Source organism: Cucurbita pepo, chromosome 15 (assembly GCF_057944985.1).
Source record: "Cucurbita pepo subsp. pepo isolate OVF chromosome 15, ASM5794498v1, whole genome shotgun sequence".
Classification (NCBI taxonomy): domain Eukaryota; kingdom Viridiplantae; phylum Streptophyta; class Magnoliopsida; order Cucurbitales; family Cucurbitaceae; genus Cucurbita; species Cucurbita pepo.
In genome coordinates, this window is record NC_141812.1 from 10227001 (window position 1) to 10247339 (window position 20339).

General features: G+C 37.9%; 3 protein-coding genes across 5 annotated transcripts; all 3 read right to left on the reverse strand.

Moving 5' to 3' along the window:
• Window positions 1–2406: 2406 nt before the first annotated feature.
• LOC111811569 (myb-related protein 308) lies at window positions 2407–7832 on the reverse strand. The gene is made up of 3 exons (XM_023698479.2): window positions 7695–7832; window positions 3183–3495; window positions 2407–2976 (listed from the first exon to the last, which is right to left on the reverse strand). Exons 2-3 carry the CDS (start codon window positions 3443–3445, stop codon window positions 2490–2492), a joined length of 750 nt encoding a protein of 249 aa, XP_023554247.1. The 5' UTR covers window positions 3446–3495; window positions 7695–7832; the 3' UTR covers window positions 2407–2489.
• LOC111811568 (L-ascorbate peroxidase 3) lies at window positions 7760–11858 on the reverse strand. The gene is given in 10 exon segments (XM_023698478.2): window positions 7760–7960; window positions 7963–8143; window positions 8707–8809; window positions 8905–8984; window positions 9071–9153; window positions 9750–9798; window positions 9887–9952; window positions 10951–11000; window positions 11211–11335; window positions 11697–11858. Coding segments are annotated over 10 exon segments (948 nt in total). The 5' UTR covers window positions 11810–11858; the 3' UTR covers window positions 7760–7862.
• An 881-nt stretch (window positions 11859–12739) lies between these two features.
• On the reverse strand, window positions 12740–20126 carry LOC111811927 (synaptotagmin-2). Of its 3 annotated transcripts, none has more exons than XM_023698998.2 (12): window positions 19689–20126; window positions 18737–18835; window positions 18606–18656; window positions 18394–18517; window positions 16812–16930; window positions 16632–16733; window positions 15864–15938; window positions 15501–15577; window positions 15169–15415; window positions 14749–15102; window positions 13477–13608; window positions 12740–13104 (listed from the first exon to the last, which is right to left on the reverse strand). In XM_023698998.2, exons 1-12 carry the CDS (start codon window positions 19797–19799, stop codon window positions 12973–12975), a joined length of 1623 nt encoding a protein of 540 aa, XP_023554766.1. In that variant the 5' UTR covers window positions 19800–20126; the 3' UTR covers window positions 12740–12972. The 3 variants fall into 3 exon arrangements, with proteins under 3 accessions (XP_023554766.1, XP_023554767.1, XP_023554765.2); XM_023698999.2 differs by having other exon boundaries at window positions 12740–13124; XM_023698997.2 differs by having other exon boundaries at window positions 14749–15415.
• Between the last annotated feature and the right edge of the window lie 213 nt (window positions 20127–20339).

Genomic DNA, 20339 nt, shown 5'->3' on the forward strand with positions numbered 1-20339 from the left:
TTCGATAAAGTTTTAATCGCTCGAGATGTAAATGATACCGTCTTTTGTAAGTGGAAAGCTTGAATTTTCTCTTACACTTTTAAAATAGAAACAATTTGATTTGAATCATCGCTCCTATGAACATGGCTTCACAAACGATGCTAACATGAATAGAAAATTAGGGATGGTTCGAATAAAAACGCTTTAGTAAGAGAGCGTTCCGCCTTAGAGGGAAGCATCTGTGCAAGCAATGATGGATGAAGTGGAATCGAGAATGTTAGAGAGAATAGCTTCCGGTATACCTGTTATAATTTTGACAACTCCATGACTAGTTTGATCCTGAGGTAAGGAATAACCGGTTCCTCTAAAGGATGCGGTCAATATAGCTAGAACCATTCTCGGGCCACCAATCTAAACCAGGGGTTTCTCACACCCACGTTTTTGTTGTACCGGACAAAACGGTCAAAGTTCGGATAGTTTAGGGTTTAGGGTTGTGCATGGTATGACTTTACCAGCCATTTTATTTTATGAAATTTATTTTATGAAATTTAAAAGAGTTAAAATAGTAAAAGTAAAAAAAAAATAAATAAATAAAAAATAATGAGATCTAGTTTGGGTTGGGCCATTTGGGCCTTGGTGGGCCTCCTCATCTATATGGGCCTAGCCCATCATGGAAGTCTTCCCTGTATAAAGTAGGCATATTATTTAATTATTTTTTAATATTAATATTTAATTTCTAATTTATTATGAATTAATATAACTTAATTGTTTAATCTAAAATATTTTATAAAAGTTTAGGAAAAATATTGTATTTATTTAGGGTTCAAAAAATAGTTTATTTGACCTCTGATATCGGTTTACGCTATTGAAGCTAAAAAATGACGTGATACTATATTATTAAATGAAAAAATATCCTGTTTTTCTCTTCATGTTTGTGGCCGTTATTACTTGTCTATTACCTCGTTCTCACACGACTTAAAATGAAGTCGAGCCCTTCATTTATTACTTAAAATGGTAAGGAACGAGCGAAGAGAATTTTAGAAGAGTAACACTTTTTTAGAAACTCGAGCTTAAAATTTTAGGGGCCAAAACTATGAGATCCTACATCAATTGGGGAGGAGACCGAAACACCTTTTGTAAGGGTCTGAAAACCTCTCCCTATGGATGCGTTTTAAAAACCTCGAGGGTAAGCCTAGAAGGGAAAGCTCAAATAGAACAATATCTACTAGCGGTGGGCTTGGACGGTTACAAAAATAACCAAATCCGAGAAAATAAACAATAAAAGTAGATAAGGATATTATTTTGTCAAACAACCTTCTACCAGTAAGCGAGACTTATTTAGGTCGTGTTATAAACGCCCTAGCTAAACCTATTGATGGTCGAGGTGAAATTTCAACTTCTGACTCTCGGTTAATTAAATCCCCGCTCCTGATATTATTTTGAGACGTTCTGTATATGAGCCTCTTCAAACAGAACTTATTGCTATTGATTCGATGATTCCTATCGAACATGGTCAACGAGAATTAATTATTGGGGACAGGTAAAACTACGGTGACAATACTTTTTCATAATTATAAGGAGTGGAGGACCATTTGGTAATTTGCCATAAATGGCTAGCTTGAATTTTTGGTATTTTTTAAAAAAAGAATTTACGTTTAATAAGATATTAAATTTTAATTGCCCAAATTTAGTAGGAATAAACTCAAATTTCGGTTAAATTAGACATAAAATTTAAATATATATTTAATAATTAATTATTTATTAAATATATAATTAAAAGTTTAATTATAAGTGTTGATAGGTTGAAAAAATGAAGAGAAAATGGAAGGCATTTAATTCTTAGGCTGTCACCGCCAACACCGCCGTGGGGTGGCCGCCATTTTCTAGTACAACGGCGGCTTCCACCAACCACTCCATAAAGTTGGTACCAAAATACAACTTTGGACGGTTACTTCTTGTTGTGAATTACCCAAAATACCCCTTTCCCTTCCTTCAATTACAACACCACCCTATTCTATACTTTATATTTCCCACGTCCCCGTTCATATATTCTGACTACAATTAAGCGTGTTCGTGAGCTGGGTTAGGTCGAGTGAGACATTTTTTTAAAAAACCAATCTAATTGGAAAAATTAAAAATAGACCGAAGAGAATATAAATGTCCATCTAACTTGATCTAACCTATTGAGAAATCTCGTTTAAGAGATTTTTCCGTTTCCGCCCCTAACGCCACCCAATATGGAGATAATAGTCTTCACCCTTAAAAGTGAGAAGCATGTAACGTGGTCGTATCGTAAAGGAACGTCGAGGCGTGTCGGGATAATAGTGTTCACTTTTAGAAGCGACAAGCAACTAATGTGGTCGTGTCGTAGAGATATATCTAGGCTTTCAGGGATCGAATCTAAACTTCAAATTTCGGCAATTAATATGATCATGCATACCCGAATCGGAATTTCACATTATAATTTGAATTATCACAAAGAACCCTAAAAAAAAATCAAATTCTAAATGTCATTTAATCTCCAAACTTCTACAATCCAAAACACAGCTTTTCAATCCTAAAAAATCATACCCATTACCATTACCATCACTAGAAGCAATAATTTTGCCATTTCCACAGCTACAATTCTTATTATTCTCAAACCCCAAACTGCAAAAGAAGCAAAGACTATTCCTCCCTTCGTTCTTCATGGTCGCCGCCGTGTACGGTGGCGGGCTGATTCTAAGGTCGAGATTCAAGTCCAAGCACTGTTCTTCTTCGACCGGATTGTAACTATTCATAACTGGTTTCTTTCCATCTTCCTGATCCTCCAAGGCGAAATTGGAAGCAAAGGATATGGTGGTCGTCGGATGTTTCGCTATCGATGAGCCACTAATTGACCGGTGAGTCGTTGGGTCGATTCCTTGGCTTAAAAGCTTTCGTTTTATGTGGGTGTTCCAATAGTTCTTTATCTCGTTATCCGTTCGTCCAGGTAATCTTCCCGCTATCAAAGACCACCTGCATGGATAAAACAAAAAGTACCCATTAGTCAAAACTCAATAAAAAAGCTTTCTTGATTCGTTTGAGAACAAGAAAGTGTTAGAAATCACAGATCTCCACAATAATATGATATCTTCCACTTTGAGCATAAGCTCTCGTGTATTCCTTACTTATAAATCTATAATCCTACGACACCCTCCCAACATTCCTGAAAAGAAAGTTACCTATTTCCAAGGAGGCTATGAAGTTTGATGATGAGGTCATCTTCAAGTGGAGTGAAATTGCCACGTTTAAGATCAGGGCGGAGATAATTGATCCATCGAAGGCGGCAACTCTTGCCGCATCGGAGGAGGCCAGCGGCCTTAGGGAGGGAGCGCCAGCAGCCCTCGCCGTGAGCTTTGATATAAGCAATAAGACGGTCGTCTTCTTCCCTGGTCCAAGCCCCTTTGTTTGTATGAGCCTTCTCACAACAAGGAGACCTTCCCATGGTGGAATTTTTTGCTTTTTTTCACTTTATTCCTTGTGGGTTTTGCAAATCTTGAATTGGGTCGATGGGGTTTTCAGAAGTTAAAGAACAATGGAAGAAAGAAAAGGCAATTTATAAATACATATGAGAAAGAAAGAAGAAGAAGAAGAGTTGTTGAATTTTGGAACTTTATTGTGGGGGGGAATGGGGCATGAGCTTTAATAGAGTTTTGACGCATAGGAGGAGAGAGAAAGAGAGGAGGAGAGAGAAAGAGAGGAGATTTTGATAAGCTTCTAGATGTGGGTTGGTAAGATAGGTTAATTAGGGAGTGGTTGGTGGGCCCTTTAGTTTTGCTTTTGATTAATGTTCACCATTAATCATATACTCTTTCATTAAATCATGGGGTAAGCTTTATATATATATGAATATGGGTATGGATAAAGGTTAAATTATAAGTTTAGTACTTGAACTTTAAAACGTGTCTAATAAATTCTTAAACTTTTAATTTTGTGTCTCATGAATCTCACAAGTCTTGTGAGTGTAGTGAAGGATTCTTGCCTCACCCGACCGTTTGACTTATGACATCATCGACTTGCTTTTTTAACTTAAGTGATTTCATAACTCGAAAGAAAGACCTCTCTTTTGGGATCAGCATACATACAACGGAGGAACGAAAGGGGGATAGATGATAATGAAAAAGGGTGCTGCGACTTACCTATCATTTTGATAAACTGTATAGATTTACCGGACATAAAATTAAAACTTTATGTTGACATACAAAGCTCGAAAAGTTTAGAAACACAAGTTGTAATTTGACAGTAGATTTATTATATATATATGGGTAGTTGAAATCTTGAACCTAGCAATATGGGATTTGTTTTGAACTTTTGAATTGATATGTGTTATTTATTCTGTTATTAGTATCATTTTTTTTGGCATTAAGAAGAGGGGTAGTTGTGAGTTCTTTGTTATTTAGGTATGATATCATTTGTACAAACCCTAGAGAGAGAAAGATCATATGAGAGAGAGATGAACAAGAGAGGGTTTCTAGAAGAGTTGGCAGTTTGGTAGAAAAGGAAGATGATTTCTGTCTTTATGTCTATGGAGGAAGGAAAAGATAGAATGAATGTATGATTGTGGGGTTTGGTTCAACTTCTCCCATTTCGATCTCTCTTTAAATCTCTACTTTTGTGATGCACGTTTTCTCTCAAACGCTAAATAGATCGTTAAATTTTTTATCTTTTTCTTTTGTTTGTGCATCCAAATTAAGTACAACAAGAATGGAATTTTGAACCTTTCAACCTAAAAAAACGTCGTAGATGCAGATTGATCTAATTATCTTCCCGTGACGATTAAAACCTCATAGGAAACTCATCCAGTCGACTACTATTTCCCTAAAGTCATCTTACCTTTTCATATGTCCAATGCCATGCATTGAATTTTTGTTAAGAACAAAAGGTTAAGTTTGGGGAAGAAGAAAGGGTCACAATAGGTCACCAATAAACCACCATACACAATTCCAATGGCAGAATCAAATTAGAGGAAGAAAAGAAAGAAAAAAGAAATTTCAAAATCATACAGTAAAGTTGAAAATGTGTGAGATCTCATATCGATTGAAGAGAGAAACAAAACATTCTTTACAAGGGTGTGAAAATCTCTCTAACAAACGTGTATTAAAAACCTAGAGAGGAATTGGAAAGAGAACCGGACAAAAAGAAATAACTTCATTTCCTCTAAAGTAGAAAGAAAAACAAGGCTTTTGTTTCGATTCATCCCTACAACTAAAACCCATTATCTATTCTTACTCTAAACTATGAACTCAATCCTACATCATTTGATTATGCACCAAACCCGAACTCATTTGTCTCATAAATCCGACACAATTCACTCAAATCAGAGAAGAAGTTTGTCCTAAAAGAAGTATTTTAGAATAGTTTAATACCCATAAAATAAAATAGCATATCATCTAACGACGTATCAACATGACAGTAATAGAGCACTAAAAAGTTGTCGGGTCAGAACCGATGGGTTGAAAAGTCGAAGGAATGGGAGGGGGAGAGGATGGAAAATGGTATGTTTGAAATAGAAAGGAGTAAATACAAAATGCAAAAAAGAAAAAGAAAAAGAGTGGATGTTTTAGGGAAGGAAGGAAGGAAGGAAGGAAGGGAGGAGGAAAATGGGTGAAAGACAGCAGAGAAGCACTTTGGGGGAGGGGGTAAGGTAAATAATGGATATAGTTCAGATCAGATCATCACATGTTTAGGTATTTGAATAAGACAGACTGGTGGGCCTCTCCCAGTAAGCACTTTTACCTAACTCTCTCTACTCCTTTTCCTTCTTTGTCATGCCAAAAAACTGGTGGTTTTAATGTTCTCTGCTGCTACCAACCACCGACTACTGCTACCCTTCCCTCCTCCCACCAGTACTCAACACTAATATTTTACTTTCTCCTCTCTTAAAAATTTCACCGCTATTTATGCTTTCTAATGAGAGTAAAGTGTACATATAGGTTAAAAAAGTTAGCACAAAAGTAAATGAATCTCAAGGTAATTATCCAAGCCTACAACTAACAAATATTGTTCACTTTTACCTGTTACGTATCGTATCGCTATCAGCTTCACAGTTTTAAAACACGTCTGTTAATGAAAGGTTTCTACACCCTTACAAATAATGCTTTGTTCCCCCTCTCCAACCAATGTAGAATCTCACAATCCACCTCTCTTAGGGGCCTAACGTCCTTACTGACACAACACCCGGTGGCTGACTCTGATACCATTTGTAAACTATTCAAGTCCACCGCTAACAGATATAGTCCACTTTGGCCCATTACATATCACTCTCACGGTTTTAAAATGCATATGCTAAAAACAAGTTTTCACACTCTTATAAAAGATGTTTCGTTTCCCTTTATAACTAATATGAGATCTCACACTCACATAATATGAACGATTTTTTGGTTAGAAAACGGAAAGGATGTAGATGGTTTTTTGGTTAGGAAACGGAAAGGATGCTTCGTTTCCCTTCCTAGAGAATGGGAGTGGCAAAAGTTAGGCAAGTTGGGAATCTCTCTAATTTTTAAATTCAGTACATGGAAAGTATAAAAATATTATTTTTTAGAATTTAGACTATTTGGATCATAGAATTTGAACCACTTTCAAACCTATATTTGATAGTATTAGTGAAAACGAAAACATAATATAGAATTCATATTATGTACCTAGTTAGGGTAATTAATGAACTAGACATTTGTAATTCATTTATTTTATATTTTACGATAGTAAAAATCAATTTGGTAATAATAATGTCAACCTAAGTATAATTCACTATGACTTAACAGATAAAGCACCGATTACCATTTCAAGAGAGAACAGTTTGATTCTCACTCTCCAATTATTTTTTTAATTCAATAATTGTGTAGACGAGAGATCAAACTAACTTTCAAAATGATAATTAGTGTCTTTATCCACTTAAATTTACCTAAGTTTCGTACTAAAAAATGGCTAAGAAAATCAAAAGAGCAAACCATAGATGTACTTATATAGGTACAAGTACGGTTTGTAAGCTTAATTTGGCTGAAAATACCTACAATATAGGCTTCTAGAGAGAGATAGAAAGAGAAGTAATTGGCTTATTATCATTTTCACTTTCTAAAAAGGGGCTATGGCACTCTATTCCTGGGTTTGGTGTGGAGTATACAAAAAGCATGAACAAAAGAACATAAAATTCAAATCCAACATAACAAAATAGCAGCAGAAGCTAGATTTAGTGTTTGATTAGAAGGGTGAGTCTGTTGGCTCTACTACAGTCTTCTAGAACCACTGAAATTTTCTTTTTGGTTGGTAAGGAAAGGGATTGGGAGTAGGTTTGAAGATGATAAAAGAAACAACCCAAAGAGATTCCCCATTCAACAAAAGGCAGCTGTGTTCTTGTGTGGATACCCACCACAAGCTCCTTACTTGTAAATACCAAAAGAAAAAGGGCTCTAAAGTTCAAATGTTCCCGAAGGCCTCTCTTAATGTTGTTCCAAACAATATTTGTCAATTCCATCCACCGGAGATCTTTCTAAACAGTTAGTTCATTTGTCCATCTTTTGGTACACTTTCTTTTGGTTGTTTTTGACCACCTTGAATATTGTTATATTATGACCCTACCCCCACTCCACTCTGTTCTTATTCCTTGATCAAATTCAAGGATCAAAGATACCCCAAATGAAATATATTGTACTACAGGTATTAAATGAAGCTTTTAAATACAATAAGTTGGAAATTACCTGAACTTAATCATCCGGTGTAAGGTGATGATCTGAAAAGGGGAAACAAGAAATTTCACAAGGAATTAAACATATAAAGCAAGATATAAATATAGATTTTTATGGTATGATGATAATCTTGCAGAGTGTTTTTGTTTATGAAGCTAATACATGGAATCAGTATGATGCCTAGGTTGTCTTATTGGCATGATAATCTTCCAGGCTAGAAATGAACTCAATATTGCTATAAAGACAACTAGTCGACCTTGTCACTGTAGTTACTTCGATTTTTTGCGGATTTCGTATAAGTAGCTCAGAATTACCACAGCAGCTGCAACCGCGGCTCCAACGGCACCCTGAGCCAATACTGTGCTGTCCTTCACAATTGGTTTAGCAGAACCTGGAGTGAACCCTAGCTCTGAAAGTTTCTTGTGTGATTCAGCATAATCTTGGAAGAATACATCTTCATCCTGTAGAAATTGACGAAAATAGAATAAGAAATGGTTCATACATATGGTAGCTGAGAAGTACTATACACACTGGCCAAATCTAAAGTTCTATCAGTGGTAATTGCGAATGGTTAGAGACTGCAAACATTGTCTTTTTAACGGACATCTATTGTGAGATCCCACATCAGTTGAGGAGGAAAACAAATCATTCTTTATAAGGGGTGGAAACCTTTCCCTAACAGACGAGTTTTAAAAACCTTGAGGGGAAACCCAAAAGGGAAAGCCCAAAAAGGACAATATCGGCCGACGGTGGGAACCTCTATTTGGGCCACTTCAACGAACATCTATGGTGAGATCCCCAATCGGTTGAGGAGGAGAACAAATCATTCTTTATAAGGGTGTGGAAACCTCTCCCTAACAGACGCGTTTTAAAAACCCAAAGAGGACATACATCTATAGTCCAGATCAAGCGGACTATTTATTTAAAGATCGGATTAGGCATAAAAAAATCTTTTAGTTTCCTCTTAGGATAGCAAAATAGTAAAATTTCCCGCTAGTCCATAATGCATAAAATAAGACCTTACTTTTGCATACAATTCCACATATTGGCGGAATTCAGGAGCTTCAAGTAAAGCCTTGTCCGTGGGAAGTTTTAATAGTCCCTCTGATTCACCTTTCAACAGTTCCCTATTAACATCAAATTGGCAACAATCAGAAATAACACCTTGTATGGCCTAATAAGATGATACAAGGATTAGCCTAAGATGTAGCTGAAGTCCTACACAAAGTATGAGTTATCAAACTTCAGAGGATCCTCTGTCCAAGGTCCATCGAAACCAGATCTCTCCGGATGTGCTCTTCCCTATAACATCAGAATTCACAACATATGATTCACTTAGTTAAACGATAATAACGCCATGCAAGAATAAAAATGTGTGAAGAAATTACCAAAGTGTGACCCCCAGACAATGCAACAATATCTTTGTCAGACAGACCCATCCTATAAAAGATGTCACGCAGATGCGGTGCACCTATCACCAAAATTAGAAAATGGCTATAGTTTAAAATATCGAGTCCTATAAGTGACAATTTCTTACCAAAACTTGAGCATCACAGCAAGAATGCACAAAAGTTTGTAGAATCTGAATGTATCAGTATCATTAAACCCCAGGAGAATTAAGAAGCAACTTCCAGTAAAATACAAATAAATATGACAAGATATTTTATTAAAAAAGCACAGTTCAAATACGAATTATCATGTCGAAAAGCATAAACTGTGATCGCATTATCAACATGATTAAATCACATTCAAGTTTGTGGCACTGACACTTATGATTCCATATCGAACCTCTAACCTCTAACAGCTTACTTTCATCTTAAACATGAGCCACAATTTGACAGCAAATTGTGCAACTAAAAAAACACTATAAAAAATGCAGATCTTCATTTTCTCCTCTTTGACAAATGATTGTAAAATATAATGATTATATTAAACCAGTTAGCTAGAAACTCAACCCTAATATTTTTTTCATTCACAGTACATAGCTAGATGCAGAAAAGGCATTCAGATATCGTTCAATTTGCAGGACTGCAGGAAGCTACAGACAAAATAACACAATTATTATACCTTTTTTAGCATCAGGAAGTCGGCCTTCCCTGGGACAAATGTTCGAATCCTGAGAACCAAGGATTCAGATGTTACTGGAACAGATGAAAAAACCATCAGATGCTACATTCATAAAGTAAACAAATAAATTACTCTACCTTTCTACCAGGAACAAAGTCAATAGTGGGGCCTCCAGTGACCTCAACAGCAACAACACCAGCTAGCTGAATTGAGTATATTTTAAACACTATCAGATCTTAGGGGATTGTAAAAAGCTTAATAGCACTGATGAATTGAGTACGCTTGATAACCTCCATAGTAGATGCATAATAATACACGACCATCTCTGAGTCTGCCTTGGTGAATGTGCAAGAATGAAACAATTATTGATACTAAGATTTGGTAAAGATGATTTCCTGAAATTTTTGCAACTGCCTTTGCCTAACATTTACACTCACCACTGGGTTACTTCAGTACCCATGGGTGTCACCTTTCGCTCACAGAGGCAATTGGAACAAATATATGGAGAATTCACTTCCAACATTTGGGGCCCAGATGATGTTTTCTTTTCCCTTACTTTATTGGAGTGAGGTGGGAAGTTCATGTAAACAGCGATTGTAGCCAATTCCTCACCAACTCCAAATGCAACTTAAATCATAATAGTTTATTATTGCCAAAAAGATTCAGCAATACTAATTACATTACAGGACATACAGTTTTAAAAATTTTCTTCGACTGTCACTGGTTCATAAAGTCTTCTTATTACAATTTTCACTTTTTCATTAAGCTTTTATCTAGGAGTTATGAAGAAGCAAATGTAAGCTTGTTTGTTAAAATACAAACTTAGACATGTATAGCATGTGAATTTGAAAGAGGCATGCATCTTTCCCACTACAAAGAGATCCAAAAATCACAGTATGAATCTGCTATGCTAATAAAATTTCAATGACAATATATTTCTCACGCTAAGATTACCAAAGTGTGAAGTTGAAACGCTTAACGACAGTAAAAGTGCTTAACCATTGTGGAGCTTTTCATCTAATTTCGATTAATATATCATTGGTCAATCACAACATATTTCTAACGTACTTCTCACGCTAAAATTTAAAACACATACAGTTCCTTACATGCAGAATCCATTCCACCTAAAATAGGATGAATCAGAATTGGTAAAATTACAAAACTGCAGGCATATCTATACTACCGTAACAGTTTCAGTTACCTGGTACAGGTCTGCATAAGTAATCTTCGGGTGTTTATACTTTACTTCCTCTGTTATTAAAGAAGAAAGACTAGTGTAAGTCAAATATGTTAATCTGCAATATTTAGTGGACATTCTCGGTAAATAAAAAACCACGATATGGCTCCAATATAATTTCGAAATTACAACAACAAAGATACTTCTAACCATACTCAGATAGCTTAATTGATTGACTTTCAGTTTACATGAACCTCAACGCAAAGAAGAAAACACTGGCATACCACAAAAATCAATGGCTTTTTTCAGTCCATTGTTAGACCCGTGAGAATACTCCTCCGCGTTCCTAATCGATCCATTAGGCCCTCCAGTTTTCGTACTCACATCGTACGTGCCAGCGTCGTGCCAACTTCAAAAGACGGCACAGAGTTAGAAACATCAAATTATTCGTCAAAAATCACTCCAAGAAAATCAGAGAGAAAACAAAACTTCATTCAACACAAAAAAAAAAAAAAAAAAAAAAAAAAAAAAAAAAAAACAGCAAAACTGGCGAATTCCTATTTTGACCATGCAAGTCTAGCAAGAACCAGCACAGAAGGAATAACAACAAGCAACTCAACCACAGAATCCTAAAGGAACCGTCCGTCTCCTTCATTTACACAACCGAACTCGCGATAAAAATGAAATGAGAGAAATAACAATCCGATACATACAACGATTATTCCAATACTTGAAAAAAGACAATCAAGGTGAATGTTGAGAGAGCATACGCCAGACGAAGCATGATCGGTGCACAGTTCCGGTTGGCAATGAGAGAGCGGAGGTGACGGCGAGCCTTATCGATCTCCTTAAGGTACTCTGTATCTACGACCGGTAACGCCATTACAGAGCAGCAAAACGAAAGGCGTTGCTTCGTACAGTAGAGAGGATACCTGATGAAGAAGAAGAAGATGAAGAAACGATGGAATTGGATATTATAGTTAGCAGACGAGAGAAGAAAAGTCAAGTGAATACCTCGAACTTCGCAAAAATCTGCTCCCAATTTGATAATGCGACCTCCAAAGCTCATCCTTTGGCCATGAACCGCCACGCGCCTTTTATACAAAATTTTCAGTGATCCAAAATTATTTCGTTCTTTTTTTTTATTTATTATAATTATTTTAAAAAAATTGTAGACTGGAATTCGTTGTTGAATTTAACCACAAAATAAATAATTTGTAAAATAGGTTAAATTGTAAATAAGTGGATAAACTTTCAATTTTGTATATATTAAATTCTTAGAAAAAAATATGTAATTATATTTTAGAAAACTAATTTTATTAAATATAAACAGTATCATAATAATTTGAATAGGCTACCCTGTGACACATGTGTGTCACAGTATGGGCAAACGTGTCGAGACAAGTGTCTCGGACGATTTCTTTTAAAATGGATTTTTCAAGGACAATACCGGGCGGCACGGGTGTGTCGGTATTGAGCCCCAGCCCGCGTGTTGGAGGTTGCTACATACCCCCGCTATCCGGCTCATTATCCGTAAATGACACAACATGGGCACGGGAGGGCCAATGCCTCGATAGAACCCTGATGGGTGGATGTTCGGGAAGTCCCAATGCGATGAGTGACATGCGGGCCCGTTCTCGATGGCATGACTGAACAAGTTGTGATGGCCAACGACATCTCGAGACTCAGGATGGTGTCAAGACATATGGACCATGTTGATGCCAAGAATCAAACGACCGATGGAACGTTCAGGTTCCATAGGAAACTAAAACCCAGAACATAGTAAGATTTAGAACCCCTGAATCAGACGATAGATGAAATATTCGGGTTCAAATGAAAACTAAATTCAAAACGAATAGAGTAAATTTTATAACCCAAGGATCAAACGACCGATGAAATGTTCGGGTTCAAATAAAAACTAAACTCAGAACCTCTTTATTTGTATGGGCGATGAAAAGTATAAGAAATGAATATGTGTTAGAAAAATGTGTTTCCTGTCTCTTGCTGTATTCCTCTGAAGATTTAAGCAAGAAAAAAATGGTGAGCTCAAGATGAAGTCCTCCATTGCAACTCAATCTGAATCCTTCCATTCTTTGAGTCTATAAGGTGGTACTTTTCGTTTATCCTTTTGTTCGTAACAACGTCACCCAGACTTATCTCCGCGTACCCCAATGATTCCTGTTCCAAAACACGCATATCTTTCGTCAAGGAAAGACGAATGATTGTGTAGACAAAAGTACTTCAGAATCGTTCGTTTTGGAATGTCTTTTGAAGTACACAAAAAAGGGTCTTTATAGCACTTATAAAGTCATTTCAAACCGTCCTTCAAAGTGAGTATCTGAAGAAGAGTTTTGATAAGTAAAAAGACATGACACAAACTACCCGAGTTTACTTCTTTTACTTGAATAATAGTATGCCCATAACCCCTAAATCATGCTCGTTCATTTGAGTTTAACATATGAAGGTGGAGATTCGAACGTCTGATCTATTAGCTGATGGTAGTCTATGTTTTAACTGGTCGAGCTATTTTCGAATATAGTAACCACGTACCTTGGGATGCAAGAGGCCCATTCTTGATGATGAGCTGAGAACTTCCACATATAACTTGTCATCTGTGGGTGGTTCTTCCAGCATAAATTCAAATTCTTCTTCCCATCTTGGGTCTCTGTTCTTCTTCAGACGCTGCCAAACAAAAAAGGCCCAGACAAGAAGTAGATAAATATCGATCTAGAGCTCTGACCATAGCGGCTTAAGAGACTTCCCTCTTAAAAACCTTTCTCCACTAGCTACCGAAATTAATGCAGTCAATTATGTCTCTTCTAGAAGTTGGTTAGTTACCTCTCATTTTGTTCTAGGATTCTTCCTACTCGTAGGTCATTTACGGCATGCATTTTAGGAGTCCAGTAGATATTTACTGTAACAGTCCAAGCTCACTCCTAGCAGATATTTTCTTCTTTGGACTTTCCCTCTTGGGCTTCCCCTCAAGGTGTTTAAAACGTGTCTGCTAGGGAGAGGTTTCCACACCCTTATAAAGAATGTTTTGTTCTCCTCCCCAACTAACGTGGAATATCACAATCCACCCCCTTTTGAGGCCCAGCGTCCTCGCTGGCACTCATTCCCTCCTCCAATCGATGTGGGACCCACAATCCACCCCCTTCAGGGCTCAGCCTTCTTTCTGGCACATCACCCGGTGTCTGGTTCTGACACCATTTGTAACAGCCCAACCCCACCGCTAATAGATATTATCCTCTTTGGGTTTTCCCTTTCGAGCTTCCCCTCAAGATTTTTAAAGCGCGTCTGCTAGAGAGAGGTTTCCACACCCTTATAAAGAATATTTTGTTCTCCTCCCCAATTAATGTGGGATATCACAATCCACCCCCCTTCGAGGCCCAGCGTCCTCGCTAGCACTCGTTCCCTTCTCCAATCGATGTGCGACCCCCCAATCCACCCCACTTTGAGGCACAGCATCTCTGCTGGCACACCATCTCATGTCCACCTCCCTTCGGGGCTCAGCCTTCTAGCTAGCACATCACCCGGTGTCTGGTTCTGACACCATTCGTAACAGCCCAAGCCCACCACTAACAAATATGATCCTTTTTGGGCTTTCCCTTTCGGGGTTCCCCTCAAGATTTTTTAAATGCGTCTACTAAGGAGAGGTTTTAACACTCATCCGATGTGGGATATCACATTTACCTAAACCAGTAGGTACGTTACAACTTTGATTCTTATAAACTACAAAGATCTCTAGAAATTCCCACTTGTTATATGAGTAATGATGATAGTAAAGCAAGATCATTATCATGAACAAGAATCATAAGATACCTTAGTTCTTTTCTCTTCTCCTTTGAAGAGAAGCCTCACATATGGATTGTTATGGTGCTTGCCTTCAACATCTTGAGCTTCATGAACAATAACTACCAGTAGACCTCCATTTTCTGGCGTTCCTGCAGGAGCATCCATTACCTTCTTCTGTGAATCATCAAAATCTCCAGCTAGTTCATCTTCCTTGAATGGTTTATACGTCAACTCAACCACAATTTGTCCCCTGTTCTTCTCATTTTGAACATCATTCAAGTCCATGTTCTTGAGCAGGTCAAGCGTGAACACTTTTGGCTCATCCGGATAAAGCTCTTTCAAAGGGACTAGATTTATGCCCATTTTGTCATGCTTTCCAACCTTTAAACATAAACTATATGAGCCTAAATAGAACAGATTCAAGGAAAGGACATCAAAGTTACTGACCTGCTCCCAGTCAAAAACTTGGAACTCTATGGCTTGGGAATTTGGATCTTTAACCACAAAATTGAACTCCTCATTCCATTCTGGATTCAAATTCTTTTGCTTCACAGTGGTCTTTTTTGAAGGTAGATTTTCCTCTGTAAGCTGCAGCTTTACATAGGGATCTGATGCACCTAAAAGGTCTTTCTTTTTTAGCCTCAATGCCCTCACAACCTTCACATCTAGGATACCAACCGGCTTCCTTAGCGCTCTATGAAATCAAAATTGATTATATTAGCACAGGAGATAGCCTAAACACAAGTTTCATAGCATTGAAATAAACAATATGAACATACGTTGATGGATCCATGACTGCTATATCCAAGGTTTTAGGCCATAGATACAAGTTGCCAACCTGATCTTTAATGGTCTCCTGCAGTTATAGTTTTCAATGCAATCATGAACATGATTTCCAGATCGAACTCGTTCGAATTCAACTCAATAAAGTGAGACAGATTTGCATTCTTTGAGCGTTTGAACGTTCGATCTCGCTACGAAAAAATGAAGGGAAAACGCAGCCAAATAATGGTGTCATCTTGAGAATGGATTACCATAGAGGCTGATAGATGTTACTTTGCTTCAGATACTGAACTATATTAACTTACATGGAAAGCTTAATGCATATGCGCTTAGCCAGAATAAAAACATCACTACAGTACCTGGACAAAGTGGTGGAGACCTGGAATTGACATTAAGTCAGCCCCAACAAGTTTTAGGCCAAAATCAACGTGTGGCTGCAAAACCAACAGCAGAGTTGAGTCGATCAGCACAATCAATAAGCCATAAGTTTTCAAAAACAAGAGAGAGAATTCAAATTCTCTGATCATGAGATTTAAAAGTAAGGAATACATTTCTCCATTGGTATGAGGCCTTTTAGGGAAGCCCAAAGCAAAGCCATGAGAGCTTATACTCAAAATGGACAGTATCATACTATTGTAGAGAGTCGTGATTCCTTACATGGTATTAAAGTTCGTGCTCTTAATTTAGCTATGTCAATATAATCCCTAAGTGTCGAACAAAGAAATTTCTAGTCTCGAACATGTAGTCAAGTGACTCATGTGTCGAACAAAGGGTGTACTTTGTTCGAGGGCTCCAGAGAAAGGAGTCGAGCCTCGATTAAGGGGAGACTGTTCGAGGGCTACATAGACCTCAAGGGAGGCTCTATGGTGTACTTTGTTCGAGGGGAGGATTGTTGGGTGGGAGTCTCACATTGGCTAGCAGATATTGTCCTCTTTGGGCTTTCCCTCAAAGTTTTTAAAACGCGTATGCTAAGGAGAGGTTTTCACAGCCTTATAAAGAATGTTTCGTTTCCTTCTCTAATCAATGTGGGATCTCACGTTAGGTGACTCGAGAGAAGCTTAATTTCCAGTCACAAAACTTGAGTAAATACGAACAAGAAATGGAATGGTGACTCGTGATCACAAAACCTTTTCCATGAGCGAGACGAAGATATTTGCAAAACAAGGAAAGCTTGGAACCAATGGCTTCAAGGTAATACGTGGGGCTGCAAAAACTTGCAAATCTAAAACCTGTAGTTGCCAGACAGAAGAATGAAAAAGTCATTTAAAATTTTAGGCATAGAATAAGAAAAGACATCATATTCTCACCTGAACTGTTGCTTTCAGTCCAAATGCCTTGATTGCTATCAGGACATTTGGATTTCCAGCCCATTTTATTGAAGGTTCCATTATCAGCTCCTTCTCATCAGTAACGTACACTTTCATGCCTAACAAGAAACATGATCATAAGAAAAGATCAGCTGCTATCTTGAATAGAAATAATGATACAACGAATTAAATTCTCTACTGCAACAGATGAAAGGCAAAATAAAAAGATGTTTTTGTAACGGTCCAAGCCCACCGCTAGCAGATATCGTCCTCTTTGACTTTTCCCTTTCGGGCACTCGTTCCCTTCTCTAATCGATGTGGGACACCCCAATCCACTCCCTTTGGAGCCAGCTTCCTTGCTGGCACACCGCCTCGTGTCCACTCCCTTTGGGGCTCAGCCTCCTCATTGGCACCTCGCCCGGTGTCTTGCTTTAATACAATTTGTAACAACCCAAGCTCACTGCTAGTAGATATTGTCCTCTTTGGGCTTTTCCTTTCGGGCACTTGTTCCCTTCTCCAATCGATGTGGAACCCCCCAATCCACCCCCTTTTGGGCCAGTGTCACGGTCATGCTTGTCCAAGGCATGTCGCCCATGGCCGCATGCCCGTGACACGCCGAAACCTTTTCCTTGTACTACTTTATTGCTTTCTTTTACCGCTTTCAAGTTGTATTATTTTTTTCTTGTTTTCTTTAAGAGTATGACGTTTCGGCAATGTCATGCCTACGCCTGGTAGACATGAAATGCCTCAAAATGTACTATAGGGGGATACGACTAGTAGTCAACTTCTCCCTACCCGATAGTTATATGCAGTGAGCCGTTGTTGTTGCCTTTTTTGCTTACATTTCCATATAACACCAATCTCTCTCTCTCTTGCTTTCAAAACTCTTTTTCCAAAACCTCTCTTCCCTGCTTTCTAAAATTTTCTCTTGAAATCGAGACCCGAGGTTTGTATTCACGTTGCCTGATCGCAGGCAACGTAACTCGAAGTAGGCTTGACCCACTCAGTGCTGAGAGTGGGTGCCGCACAATCGCCAAATCCGCTGCCTAGAAACCGCGATTGTGACACCCAGCGTCCTTGCTGGCATACCCCTTCGGGGCTCAACCTCCTTACCGGCACATCGCCCGATGTCTGGCTTTGATAGCATTTGTAACCGCCCAAGCCCACCGCTAGTAGATATTGTCCTCTTTAAAATTTCCCTTTCGAGCTTTCCCTCAAAGTTTTTAAAACGCGTATGCTAGGGAGAGGTTTCCACACCCTTATAAAGAATGCTTCGTTTTCCTCCCCAACGAACATGGAATCTCACATTCTTAGTCCACATGATGCAACGTATCAAAGTCCTATTTCCCTAGTCTTGAATTGTGTAAGGCATACTCTATGATCTCCTTCCAATCATGACTTTTTAGCTTCTTCTCCTTCTTTCAAGACATTCACAAGTGCAGAAATAAGCATCTTCAAATTCAAACAGTTCTACATTTTCCCACATTCACAAAACAGAACTAAGATTCAATGGAATACTTCATAAAAGTTTCACATAAAATTCCTCTAATATTGAACCTGAAGAGTTGAATCACATCAGTACCTTGAAATGTCGGCGGCAAGGACCCCAATGTGAGTGCTTCGAAATCAACGGAATCAATCTTAAATTTAGGAATTTGCTCTGCAATTATAGGTTTAGCAATTTCTCTTACTGTTTTGCATATCGCCTGTATCAACAAGAAACATAAGATTTCTGAACAGACACAAGAAATGGATATCAAAATCATGCTGCTGCTAATAAACAGATGAGTGAACCTTATCAAGGTAAGGCCACATATATTGAATAAGCCTGTTAAGCCAGTCAACCTACAAAATAGTTGATACCAAAAGTATAAGATAATTCAGTGAAAATGCAAAACCAGAGGCATTTAAAGCAAGTTACATACACGATCATAATCTGGACATTTCACCCAAAGTGGTATCTCAGGAAGCATTTGCTGCAATCTTATTGTGTCCTCTTCGACAAGCGGGCGAATCTCATGATCCTGAACAAACCATTTCAGCATAAGTTCTTCAAAATCCATAGAATGTAGGATAGACATCGTAAGGATAACAAAGCTGTAACGGCCTAAGCCCACCGCTAGCAGATATTGTCCTTTTTGGGCTTTCCCTTTCGAGTTTCTCCTCAAGGTTTTTAAAACGTGTGTGCTAGGAAGAGGTTTCTACATTCTTATAAAGAATGTTTCGTTCTCCTTTCCAACTGACGTGGGATCTCACAATTCACCCCCCTTCAGAGCCCAGCGTCCTTACTGTCACACCGCCTCATGTCTACCCCCTTCGGGACTTAGCCTCTTTGCTGGCATGTCTGGTGTCTGCTCTGATACCATTTGTAACGGCCCAAACTCATCGCTAATCAACTGTGTCAGTTGGTATCAGAGCCAAACACCAGGCGGTGACTATGATCCATCCAAACGTTGATATTGGATTGACTATGATCTGAACCCCTTAACATATGATCAAACCAAACATTTCTGTAACCCCTCATTTTCAAATTCAACGTCATATGAACTCAATTTCCAATTAATTTTAAACATGCCTACATAATCCTACTCCATTTGCTTCATGTAAGATATTAAATCCTAAGTGGTGACTATGATCTGAACCCCTTAACTATTTGCATTCACCCTTACGGTTCAATCCAAACGATCCAATGATCCTTTATCGATCTTATCAAGGATCGCAAATCCTAAGATCGCATATAAAAACCAGATCTAATTATATTAGTGTTTATAAAAGGTCTTAATAGTAATGAAACTCGTGGTTATGGAACTGAATCTGTTGGTATGAAACACTTTCTGAAATCTCCTTGTAAATGAACCAAAGCAAATAAATACTAACCTCAACGTTATTAGGCTGAACATAGATGAAAAGGAAGTAACCAGCAACAAGGCCGATGGAGATGCCGACTCCAAATCCAAAAAGACCCAATATAGTACCGAAAAACCCCATCTCAATTCCTGTTCATCGACTTTCCGGCGCCTTCAAACTTGCAGATCAATGATTCAATAAGAATATTCTACAGAGGGGAATTTTGGAAGATCCGAAGCTTCCTTCTCGATTTCAACGACCAAAACAACGGAATCGAAAGCCGACAGTCAAAAAAATCATTGAAATCGAAGCATTGATCTTCTAAAAACAAGTAGCGAATGTTGTAGTTTTTGTTTTTTCGGGATGGTTTCGTTTTTGTCGCAAAATTTTTAGAATGAAAAGATTGTTGATGTTGCAATTGGGGGAACTCGGAAACAGCCAACGATTTGATTCGCGGTTTTCATGGCGTGGCGCAGAACTTGATCCAATTGCTTTCTCTCATTTAAAGCGGGAAAATTTTAGTACTTCTTCATGCCACGTGTCATTCGAGGGTGCTATTTAATTTTTTAAAAAGTTCTCTTTTACCTGAATTTAGGTAATAATTTCAATTTTCATTCTAAATTAGAGTTTTTTTTTTTTAAATAACAATATTGGTATAATTTTTTTTAATTTACAAATTTT

What these genes read in the sequence shown, in the direction of transcription:
- LOC111811569 (XM_023698479.2), bottom strand. Translation starts at nt 3,445, where the DNA reads ATGGGAAGGTCTCCTTGTTGTGAGAAGGCTCATACAAACAAAGGGGCT. An exon ending in CATAGCCTCCTTGGAAATAG is followed by an intron (nt 2,977 to 3,182) that starts GTAACTTTCTTT and finishes TTATCCATGCAG; the next exon opens with GTGGTCTTTGATAGCGGGAA.
- LOC111811927 (XM_023698997.2), bottom strand. Translation starts at nt 19,799, where the DNA reads ATGGGGTTTTTCGGTACTATATTGGGTCTTTTTGGATTTGGAGTCGGC. An exon ending in AATGTCCAGATTATGATCGT is followed by an intron (nt 18,657 to 18,736) that starts GTATGTAACTTG and finishes ACTATTTTGTAG; the next exon opens with GTTGACTGGCTTAACAGGCT. An exon ending in TGGGCCTCTTGCATCCCAAG is followed by an intron (nt 13,105 to 13,476) that starts GTACGTGGTTAC and finishes GTTTTGGAACAG; the next exon opens with GAATCATTGGGGTACGCGGA.